This window comes from Stegostoma tigrinum, chromosome 2 (assembly GCF_030684315.1).
Source record: "Stegostoma tigrinum isolate sSteTig4 chromosome 2, sSteTig4.hap1, whole genome shotgun sequence".
Taxonomy (NCBI): domain Eukaryota; kingdom Metazoa; phylum Chordata; class Chondrichthyes; order Orectolobiformes; family Stegostomatidae; genus Stegostoma; species Stegostoma tigrinum.
This window is the reverse complement of record NC_081355.1, coordinates 137,543,805-137,556,313: the sequence shown is the minus strand read 5'-3', so window position 1 is coordinate 137,556,313 and position 12,509 is coordinate 137,543,805. Positions and strand designations below refer to the sequence as shown.

Genomic DNA, 12,509 nt, shown 5'->3' with positions numbered 1-12,509 from the left:
AGTAAGGGGTTCAAGGGTTACTGGAAGAAGGCAGGAGAATGGGGGTGAGAAACATATCAGCCAGGATTGAATGGCGATGCAGACTCGATAGCCTGAATGGCCTACTTCTGCTCCTCTGCCTTAAGGTCTTAAGCAGAGTCACTGGAGTCAAAATGTTAACTCTTGCATTCTCTCCAGAGACCCTGCCAGACTTGCTGAGCTTTACCAGCAATTTCTGTTTTGTATAGTAATCATTGTGAAGTAACTATTATCTCGATGCAATTTAACTTTTATTTCTTGTTAATACATATGGTCATGTTACATCCCATCGGTCCACCTTTTCAGGAGCTGGTTTCAGTGTTGATTAAGTGTGTTTCAAAGCCTGCTCCAAAGGATGATTTTCCAAACAATTAGAGATATAGTATTGAAATTTGAGGCTTAAGAGTGACCTGGTCAAGTTTTGTCTGATAGGATGTTCCTTAGTAATAGTGTTTTATATTGAACATGCTTAAATTTTGCTCCTTGAAATGTTTATAGTTGCGCACTGAAATGGAGGAGGAAAAGCGTCAGGCAGTGAACAAAGCTGTTGTCAACATGCAAGCCGAGATGGATAGAAAGTGTAAGCAAGTGAAGGAAAAATGCAAAGAGGAATTCATGGAAGAGATCAAAAAACTGGCCACACAGCACAAGCAGTTCATCTCCCAGACCAAAAAGAAGCAATGGGTGAGTAAGAAAATGATTCTGCAGAAATCAATAAATCAAGGTGATTGAAGAGCTGACTTTTTAAATTGAATTAATAATTTAAAAACCTAACTTGGTATGCCAATTAAGCAATTTTTCACAGACGTTGTTATTTTCATTGTCCTCTGGACCTTTTTGTATAAAATCATTATTTATGTATCAAAAAATACTGCAGGGCTAAGTGCACAAATTGATGTGAACTGCTGCAATGTTACTCACCTCTGAAAAGAATTCCACAGATTTACTACTAAGACTGTAAGATATCAGAGCAGAAACTAGGCCATTCTGCTCATCGAGTCTGCTTCGCCATTTAGTCATGGTCGATACATTCCTCAATCCCATTCTCCTGTTTCTCCCTGTAACCCTTAATCCCCTTGATAATCAAGAACCTGTCTATCACATTCTTAAATGTACTCAATGACGTGGCCTCCACAGCCTTCTCTGGCAGTGAATTCCATAGATTCACCGCTCTCTGGCTGAAAAAGTTTCTCTCTGTCTCAGCGTTCAAAGGTCTTACCTTTACTCTAAAGCTGTGCCCTCAGGTCCTAGACTCTCTTACAAACAGAACATTTTCTCAACATTCACTCTGTCCAGGCCATTCAGTATTCTGTAAGTTTCAATTATATCCCTCCTCATCCTTCTAGACTCCAATGACTATAGCCCCAAAGTCTTCAAATGTTTCTCATAAGTTAAACTTGCCATTCCTGGGACCATTCTTGTGAACCTCCTCTGAATCCGCTCCAGGGCCAGTACATCCATCCTGAGATATGGGGCCCAAAACTGCACACAGTACTCCAAATGAGGCCTGACCAGAGCCTTATCCTGCTTTTATATTCAAGTCCTCTCAAAATAAAAGCCAACATTGCATTTGCCTTCCTAACTACTGTCTCAACCTGCAAGTTTACCTTGAGAGAATCCTGGAATTAGAACTCCCAAGTCTCTTTGCACTTTAGGCTTCTGAATTTTCTCCCCATTTAGAAAATTTTACATGCTTCTATTCTTCTTGTCAAAGTGCATGACCTCACACTTTCCCATGTTGCACTCCATCTGCCACTTCTTTTCCCACTTTCCTAACATGTCCACATTCTTCTGCAGCCTCACCACCTCCTCAACTACCTGTCCCTCCACTTATCTTTGTATCGTCTGCAAATGTAGCCAGAATGCCCTCAGTTCCTTCATCTAGATCATTAATGTATAAAGTGAAAAGTTGCGGTCCCAGCACTGACCCTTGCATAACACGCAACAGCTGCCATCCTGAGAGAGACCCTTTTATCCCCACTGTCTGCTTTCTGCCAGACAGACAATCTCCTATCCATGCTAGCACCTTGCCTGTAACACTATGGGCCCTTTTCTTACTCAGCAGCCTCCTGTGTGGCACCTTATGATAGGCCTTCTTGAAGTCCAGGTAGATAACATCCATTCGCTATCCTTGGTCTACCCTGCTCGTTACTTCCTCAAAGAATTCAAAATTCAAGCAGATTTGTCAGGCATGACCTCCCCTTGATGAAACCGTGCTTTGTTCTATTTTACTATACAAGTCCAAATATTCAGAATTCTCATCCTTTACAATGGACTCCAAAATCTTACCCATGACTGAGGTTAGGCTAATCGGCCTGTAATTTTCCATCTTTTGCCTTACTCCCTTTTTAAACAGAGTTGTCACGTTAGCGATTTTCCAGTCGCTAAGACTGTGCTTTCTGGTCCTCTCCTGCAATGAGCAAAAGTCTGTCAGCATCCACCACCAGCACTGGGCCCTTAATTAGGATGTTTTACAACATGTTTTTTTAACGTTTGCGTAACATTGCCTGAATCTGGTCTTCCAGTGAATTCAAATGAGAAATGAACCAACTCAAACCTGTATGGGAGCTGAAGACCTGTAGATAGTGTTAAGTATTCAATTTGAGTTAGCAGCGATGTCCCACCTGAATAGAATGTTTATATAGAGCTGACTTACAAATCTTTTGGGGCAAAAGTCTGATAAATCTAACCGCAGATGATCTTGATACTTTTGTAGAATTCTGCTCTGTTCCATCATGTGATGTAGCATTGCTGGCTGGACAAACATTTTTCGTCAATCCTTAATTATTCAAAGGTTAATTAAAACTCAGTCACATGGCTGAGTGTCTGGATGCAGATTTCCTTCCATTTAGCACTAGGTGAATTTTAGCAACAATTGTCAATGATTACATGGTCACCGTTAAGCTAGCATTTTGTTCCAGATTTTTATTGAATTCACATTTTTCAATCTGCCATGATGGGATTTGAATGCATGTCTCCAGAAAAATTATCCTGCACTTCTGGATTGCTAATCTGGTGACATTGCCAATTTGCCACAACTTCCCCAAAACTAGTAATGGAGGAATCTAACAGAACGTTTTGGATCCTATCATATTGTAGAAGGTAAAGTGATGGTTCTGTACCACTTCTTTTTGCTCTTCAAACCTGCATTCCTCAGGCTTACTAATGAAATATAAAGCAATCCCAAACTTCTTGCCTTTCAAAAGGATTTTGGACAATCTGGGGAACAGTTATTAGTTGCATGAGTTATTTGTGTTATTATCAGTTATTTGCTCTGATGGTCATGGTGGGTTCTGAGAATCTCCACTATTTATACTGGTTGGAGATTCTAGAACAGGAGGCATAGTCTAAAAGTTTAAGCCAAACAATTCAGCAGAGATATTAAAAAGCCCTTCTAAATACAAAGTGTGGTTGAGGTTTGGAACTCTCTTCCACAAATGGCAGTCGATGCTAGATTGGTTGTGAATTGTAAATATGAGATAAGTAAATTTTTGTTAAGCAAAATTATTAAGGGATATGGGCCAAAGGGAGGTATATGGAGTTAGATCATCAATCAGCTATGATCTAATTGAATGACGGAACAGGCCAGAGGGGCTGAATAGCCTACTGCTAATTTAGAATAGAAGAATAATGTTGATGCTGTTCTTCTGGAAGATATATGTAAAAGGATTTCAATTTTCAAATGCTTTTGACTCCATTCATATGTGATAACATCTATTCATAATATGAACCCAAGAAAAGGACTTTTCTTGTCAGCATTCCTTTGAAAGTAATGCGGATCATTTGAAGGACATCTCTTTATTTTGTGAAGTGGACTTGGGACTCAAATCTAACTATATGCCAATTCTTGAGATTCAACTTTGATATATAAATCTCTAATGAGCAATCCCCTCCCCCTTTAAACTTCAGCCTTACATTATTTTCATTATAGCTTGTCAGTTAGTTTCAGCTATATCAGGATCCAGCACTGCCTGTCAAATAATGTTTTAGATGTGACAATTGGTGACTAATCATCCAAAATGTATTTTCAGTCAAAAGACTTAAAATTATTTTTGTTAATTTCCTTAGAGTAAGACTTAAAATATCATTTGCTAAACATACCAGGTTGTTTCTAAGAAAGTTTCAATAAGGCTGAAAAACCAAGAACAAAAATAGTTGAATGTATCTTACATTTATTATCAATCAGGTTGTGGTGACCTTTCGATATCAGGTGAAACAAATTGAATTGACTGAGGCCTGGCATCCGTGATGGCGAGGACCTCCAGAGGAGGTCGGCACACTCAGTACATCTGACTGAAGATTATTGCAAATGTTTCAATATCATCTTCTGTGCTGATGTGCTGGGCTTCCCATTATTGAGATTGATTGTGGCACCACCACCTCAAGTGATTTATTGAGCGTCCACCACCATTATGATGGCATGCAGCAGAGTTTGAATCCAGCCTGTTGGTTAGAAACCCTCAACCCATTCTGTCTTTTGCTGTTTGGTACATGGTCCTATTTTGTAGTTCTTCAGGTTGACACCTCAGTTTTTGGTAAGACTGGTGCTGCACCTGACATGCCCACCCCCCTCCAATCTCCATTTCACCAGGGTTACTTTCCTGGCTTAATGGTAATGGGTGAGTGGTGGATACACCAGGCCATGAAGATACAAACTGACGGCATACAATTCAGCTGCTGATGGTCTGCAGTTGCTCGGTCTGTTCAAAGTGTATCCCATTTAGCATGGTGATAATGCTATATAGTACCATAGAGAGTGTTCTTAATGTGAAGACTGGACCTTGTCTCTCCAAGAACTATACAGTGGTTCACTGTTACCAATTCCATTGTGGCAAGATGTATCTGCAGCAGGCAGTTTGGTGAGAATTGGTTGGAGATGCTGGATACTGCAAAGCCTTAGGGCCCTAACAGCATTTCAACAATATTATTGAAATCTTGTGCTCCATAACTTGATACTGCCCCGCCAAGGTGTTCCAGTGCAACTCCAACACTGATATCTACCCAACAATGCGGTATATTTCCCAGGTATGTCCTGTACACACAAAACAGGACAAATTCAACATGACCAATTACCACCCCATGAGACAACTCTTGATCACTAGTAATGTGATGGATGGTGTCATCAAACGTGTTATGAGGTAGCACATGTTTAGCAATAACTTGCTCAGTGACACCGTTTGCAATCCCCCCCCCCCCCCCCCCCCCGACCACTCAGCCACCCACCCTCAGTTCAAACATGGACAAAGAAGCTGATTTCCATCAGTGAGGTCAGAGTGAGTGCCCTTGATATCAAGGCTGCATTTGAAGAGTGTGACATCAAGAAACCCTAGCCAAACTGGAATCAAGGGCGAACGCTATGCTATTTGGAGTCACACCTGTCACAGAGGGAGATGGTTGCGTATGTTGGTCAGTCACTTCAGCAAGTGGCAAGTACTGTTTGCACCAGATAAGTCAGAGGCAGTGACCATACGAGACAATCTAACCACCATCCCTTGACATTCGCTGACGTTACCATTATGGAATCTCCTACTGTCAGCATCCTGAGAGTTAACATTGATCAAAAACTAATCTGGACTAGCCATACAAATACAGTGGCACAAGATCAGATTAGAGGTTAGGAATATTCAACAAGTAATTTCCTGACTGATCTCAACCTGTCCACTGTCTACAAGACAAAAATCAGGAGTGTAATGGAATACTCCCCACATGCCTGGGTGTCTGCAGCTCCAACAACAGTCAACAAACTTTACGCTACTCAGGACAAAGCCCTCTTTGTTGCCGCATCCACCAACTTCCACTCCCTCCATCTCCAGTGCTGTGAAGTGGCAGTGTGTACCAACTACAAGATGCAATGCAGAAAGTTGTCAGAGGTGTGTTTTCCAAACCTATGACCACTACCATCTAGAGGGGCAAGGGTTAGAGGATACATGCGAGCACTACCACCAGACTGTTACCCTTCAAGCCATTCACCAACCTGACTTGGAAATAGCTCACCCTTCCTTCAATGTCATTGGGTCAAAATCCTGGGATTCCCTCCCTAAGGACATTGTGGGTCTACGTACAGCCCATGGATTTGCAGTGATTCAAGAAGGCTGCTGACTGTTACCACCTGGAGGGCAACTAGGGGCAGCCAGCAAATGATGTCCAGCCAGTGATGCCCATATCTCACAAGTGAATGGATAAAATTTTAAAAATTAGGTTTAGACCATAGATACTGACCTAACTGGCAACGAAAAAATATTGCAAGCACCATGCCTTCATCCCCGATTATGTTAGTTACTAAAGTACAGTTGTATCATTCTGCTATGGAGGGGAGGTAGCATAAATAAAATGGTTTCATACTCCATTTCAAAATTTTTTAGAAGGGACATATTGTTATAGATTTGCAGATTAAAAGCCTGAGTTTTCTTCTGTAGTTCATGCAGGACCCAGTCATTTGAAGACGGAGACTCTAAGACTTAGGGAATGAGATAGCGTTGTTTATAGAAATATAATGTGAATGAAGTACAGTCAGAAATTAATATAAAACAAGGGGTTCCTTTATGGCACAGTGGTAATGTACCTACCCCTGGACCGAGAGACTTGGGTTCAAGTCCCACCTGCTTGAGAGATGTATAATAAAATCTCTAAACAGATTAGTTATGAAAGTAGGTCAGTCTTTTTTTTGGAAAATCATTCATTTTGATGAGTTTTGTTATTTAGTAGAAGAGTAAACTACATGTTTTGGAATCCACATCACTCTTGGATCCCTACTCAACATATTATATTTCTAAAGATTATCAATATATGTATTCCTTTTGCTATTCCAAATCTGCACTGATCAACAGGAAAGAACCTGACTCATTATCAATTTATCAGTCTACTCTTGGTTAACAGGAGAGTGATGGGAGGGTAGAGTTGCTAAGAGTGTTATTGAGTGATACTTTTTTAAAATTTGTCCTTGGAATGTGTGTGTCATTGGCTCGGACACTATTGCCCATCCATAACTCTGAGAAGCTGGCAGGGAGCTGCCTTTTTGAATGCTGGGATATAGGTACATCCATAGTGCTGTTAGAAAAATGATACCAAGATTTTGACCCAGCAGCAGTGAAGAAACCATGATATGATTTATACCAAGTCAACATGGGTGTGTGGCTGGAAAGGAAGCTTGCATTTGGTGGTGATCCCGTTCATTTTCTGTCCTTGTCCTTGTAGGGTTAGAGGTTACTGCTATTCAGCTTGGCTTCCATCAGAACCTCCTGACTCCAGACTCATAAAGTTTTGATCTGGACATGAGTTAAATTGATCAGATGAGTGATACCTGACAACAAGGCAGCACTTAACCAAATGTGGCAACAAGGAGTTCTGGGATATCTGGGACATCTCTGTCCAGAGGTTCAGTGTGCACTTGAGAAAAGGGTCAGTGCTTTTGGTGGAGATCAAAATCCTGACCTGAGGGCATTGCAGCAAGTGTACCTTGGGCCAGGGTTTAAAACCCAACTGTCGTCAACTGCAGTCACATAATGACAGTTTGAGATTTTGATTTGAGTTAGAAATGAGAATGCTGGTATCAGTAGAAATACTCATGAAGTTGCTAATAAAAGCCCAACTTTTTCATTGATGTCCTTTTAGGGAAGAAAACCTTTCAACATTATCCAACTTGTGACTTCAGTCCCAAGCCAATGTGTTTGACTCTTAACTACCTCTGACTAATCATCACAAACCAATTCAGTTGTGCGTCATCACCTTCCCCATCAACCAGGGAGAGTCTTGCTGGTAATGACCACCTCTTTGAGAATGAATAAAATATTTAAACGGCAGTGTTCATGTAATTGAGAAGGACCTGAGAAGCACTCGGACATGTACTGAGCAACAGTAACATTCACATTGCACAAAAGCCAAACTGTGATTATCTCCACCAAGTTTGAACTAATTCTCCTCCCCTTGACGTTTTAATAGCATTACCAACATAACTTGCAGCAGGAGCATCCTGTGATTCATCATTGACTAAATGTCCAATCGGCCCTGCCAAATAAATGGCGTGGCTACTAGATAAAGATAGAAGCTAGGCTTTCTCGTAAGTGGTCATCTCCTCACCCCTCAAAATTTTTCTCTTGTTTATAATGCACCAGGCATGGGGGTTCTGGATTGATACTTTAAATCAACCTGTTCACAGATGTCCCACGTCCTCCAGAGGTGTGTCAACTTGAGCTGGCCCTCTTGGTCCAGAAGTAGGGGCATTACCACTGCACTAAACAGCCCCTTGGATGTGCTAGAATACTCATTTCCTTATTTGGGTGCAGCTGCACCAATACTCAGAAACTTGGCACCAATTCATACATTATGTTTAATTGGCACCTCATCCAGTGTTTTAAATATTTACACAACCATTACCAATATGCCTTGGCTGTAGTCTCCACTATATACTGGAGCACTCTAGCAAGTTTCTATGGCCTCTATTGCACTATCTTCCCAACCAACAGACTCTAGCACCTAGAAGAACAAGGATTGCAGGTTCTACACTATGTGCAGGTTTCCCTTCAAGTTCCAAATCGCCATGACTTTGGACATTTTGCACTATTTCTACATTGTCAAGGGTAAAAATCCTGGAACTTTCTAATAGCAGTGTTTAGAGTGCCTCTATTGAATGATCAGTAATTGTCCCAAATGCTGCTTATTTTGATTTTCTTTCTTATTAATTTATTATTTGAGAACATGGGTTTAAAAGCAGAAGATGGACTTTAGATTTTAGGTTTTCAGAGAACTGAAAAATAAGAACCAAAATTGAAATCAACTAAGGTTCTGGGCTTGAAGCTTTAAACATTTTTCCTCTTTGCTGCACGTTTTGATTTTTTTCAGATCTCCAGTATCCGCAGTTCGCATGTAGTCTCTGCAGAGTTATTGGATGTGTAGCTGTGAAGCATTTAGGATATCAGGAGTATATTAAGACTGCTATATAAATGCAAATCTTTTTCTTTTAAAAACTTATGCTGCACAAACTTGCTCATAAAACCAGCTGTTTACTCCACTTCACACATTTCATCTGAAGTGCTAGTGCTAAGCTATTTCTCAATGAAAGCCATTGACCAATATAATTTGTCATTTTGAATTTACTTAGGAGCAGAGCAAATGAGCCAAGCACAGAACTACCCTTGAATTTTTCACGCAGCCATATTTTTGGTTCAGCAGTGACTCATTTATGGCTACAATGAAGTTCAAGTTTCCAACTTTAGACTCAAATATGCTTTGATTTTAACCAGTATTTGAAATGTATTAATATTTTCTCACTATACATCTTCAGTGTACTTGCATATAATTCATGCAGCAGAGCCCTCTGGTGGTAGTTTATCTTGAAACATGTTTAAATGACATTTTTAACAGTTATTGTATGCTCTATAGATAACATCTGAATTTGTTCAGTCAACAGTCTAGAATTCCTTCTATCATACATTATTGTTCATGTCTAGTTGATACTCGTTCTGTTGCGCCATGATGCCAGAGCCTACTGGAAGTTGAAAAATATGATATAAAATTAACCTCTTCATATTAAGCAAACTTTTAATTATTAGCAGAAGCAAAATAGTCTGGAGTTGCAGTTTATATGTTGACCATTCAGCCACAATTTAATGTGTGGTAGGAGACGGTTTAGCCACTCCCTGTATGTTTACTTTCAGCTGAAATTGTTGCTGGAAATTCTCTAGGCAGTGTAAGTAATCTTGTTTATTTTCTCTTTTCCTCTCCCCCCTCTCTATCTATCTCTCTCTCTCTCCCTCTCTCTCTCTCTCTCTCTAGTGCTACAACTGTGAGGAAGAAGCAATGTACCACTGCTGCTGGAACACCTCGTACTGCTCCATCAAATGTCAGCAAGAGCACTGGCATGCTGAGCACAAACGAACCTGCCGTCGGAAAAGATGAAAGTTTTCTCCTCCACAACAGCCATACTAAGAAACAGAGATAGCTTCCTTCTCACAGACAGTGCTGGTTTTATTTTGGAGCCACATTTCTGTGAATCTTGCTTCCCATTTGCACCAGCATTTTAATCTACAAAGCTTAGTTTCCTCTTTCCCCCCTCCCCCAACCATCATCCACTTACCAGTTAGCCGAACCAAGTCGGTCTGTGTTGATTTTAACCAGATACTTTTTTGTGTGTTTTTTAACTTCTTTTACATCAGTGGTCATGTGATCAATACTTCGGGACAGGGTTGACACAGCAGGTAATAAACCTGCTTTAAAAAAAACTGTTAATATTTCCCAACTCTGCTTTTTTATATTTTTCTTACGTATGCTACTTTTATTAATAAAAAATGAATGTTGATCATGTATTAAAGCAGGGAAATGGGATTTCTAATGAGCTGGACCTTAGAGATGGAATGAACATTTAGTTCTGGTTTTGTAATTTGCACATTTCTTTTCTTCCTAACCCAAAAGAGTCCACACGCATGTAAAATTGCCAAATACTACCTTTATGTACCAGTAGGTATGAACAGAAAAATTACAGTGAATTTTGCTTTCTGCACCAGTGTTCACTGAATATCTGTGCAGTTGTCTGTCTTGCAGTTGAATTGTATAAAATAAAATGAAGCACTTAGTTTTTTTTTCTCAGCAGCTCTTAGGTTTTGGATTGTAATTAGCTATTGCTGCCTGTTTGCTTACAGTCCTTGTCACCTTAGACAGAATGATGTATCTGCATGTCAATCCATTTATAAAAGGCATTGTGATTGTGATGGGTCTGTACCTTGCTACGTGTCTGGTACAAAACACATACCAGTAAATGTTTTGTGGTATTGCAGAAAACGGAAAATAATTTTAAATATAGAATCATTCCAAAGGCTGTTTGAACCTTTTACTCGTAGCTGCATGAAAGTAAGACACGTGTAACTTTGACTGTTCTGTTTTCATGTCTTGGTAACAGCATTGCACCTTCTTCAAATTATGCAGTATAAACACTCTGATAAACATGACTGTGGCCTGATTTTGTTTTAAATTATCACTAAATTAACCTGCTTTGGATTGTTTTAGACGAAGCATTAAAATCAATTCATAGCTAAATACAATTGCCATTTGTAACTCCATCATGTAAGGTTTAGCCACTCTGCACATTTATTCATTTTAGTGTGGCATCACATGGCAGTTCAATTAGGACATGGCAAATCCTGGGCTTTTTTGTAAGTTTTTCTTACTGGCAATATATTAAATCATCTGTGTTTACATTGGGCAATAAATGTATTTCAGAGATGTACTTTGAATGTTTAACTTTTGGTGTTTATTTATATATAAATATATAAAATAAAAATAATTGGCAAGGACTGATGCAATGTCGTCTTCCCACTGGAGAGGTGGGGCTGTTTCGGTTTATAACTGAACAACTTGTTTAGAGGTTGACATGTACTATTCAAACAAATTACTGTAAACCTTATTGTTCAAGTCTGTTTGTCATTTGTATTTTTAATTCGCTTAGACTTTTTTTGTCAATTGGCTTTCGGTTTCTGTGATTGATCTTAAAGAATTTAAAAAGTAATTTTCCATCTCAATTGTGCTAGCCCACCCTGAAATACTTACTTTCCTCCTATTTATTTTGTATTCCACTGCCCACCTTTTATTTTTGTTCTTGATCAAAGTGTGCAGAATTGGCTTGTTTTAAGTCAGGTTTTATTTATCTTGATACCATTTGTGCTACCCTCCTCCCATCTCCTTCAAATCCCCCACATCTGGCAGTTCTGACTGTTATTGAGAATAGTGAAAATACTATATCGCTCACCATCTACAGGAGTGAAATGAGGCCATGTTACAGATATAGAAATCAGCAGTCTTTATTGAGGGCACAAATGTGAGGTTGGAAGTGTCATCGCAGGATTGAATCTGGCACCAAAGTTGTGAACAGTTTGGCTGAATCTCAGACTGTTACACGGGAAAGGGATGGAATCCGTGCTTAGGAGCAGAATATTTTTCATTCTGCCATTTAAATGAATTTCCTTGTGATTGAGAGTCTAGTCTGTATCCTGCCATTTCTGGATTATGGTATATGTGGCTGTTTTAATGCATATTTGCAATACACCACACACTGGTGTAGATTTGACCAAGTAACTATAGTGCACCTTCAAAAATTCTTCCTAACCATACAGAGTTGGTAGCAAAGTTGAAATAGAGAATTGGCTAACCAATAGAAGATGAGTTGGAATAAATGGGGCATTTTCAGGATAACAACCTATAACTGCAGTGTGCCACAGAAAACAGTGCTGGGTGAGGTTGTTGAGTTGCTCGCTGAGTTGGTTTCAATGCATTTGTGGACAATATATAGTAATAAATTGGATGACAGAAGTGTATGCACCATCACTTGCTGAAGAAATAAGATAGCAAGTAGGGAGGATGACACAGTTTCTGCAAAGTGATTATACACTAGTTAGTTGAGTGGGCAAAGACTTGACAAATGGAATGTAACTTGGCAAAATGTGATGTTTTGCACTTTGGCAGGAAAAACAGAAGAACTTAATATTATTTAAATGGAGAAAATT

General features: G+C 39.6%; 1 protein-coding gene across 3 annotated transcripts in view; it reads left to right on the top strand.

The window, feature by feature from the left end:
- The window catches only part of zmynd11 (zinc finger, MYND-type containing 11), a 159,973-nt gene extending 148,670 nt beyond the window's left edge, over positions 1–11,303 (top strand). For all 3 annotated transcript variants that reach the window (XM_048558875.2, XM_048558895.2, XM_048558885.2), the window contains 2 exons: positions 517–702; positions 9,790–11,303. In XM_048558875.2, the coding sequence (XP_048414832.1) occupies positions 517–702; positions 9,790–9,912 (309 nt within the window). In that variant the 3' untranslated portion in view covers positions 9,913–11,303. The remainder of the gene's footprint in view (positions 1–516; positions 703–9,789) is intronic.
- The last annotated feature ends 1,206 nt before the right edge of the window (positions 11,304–12,509 follow it).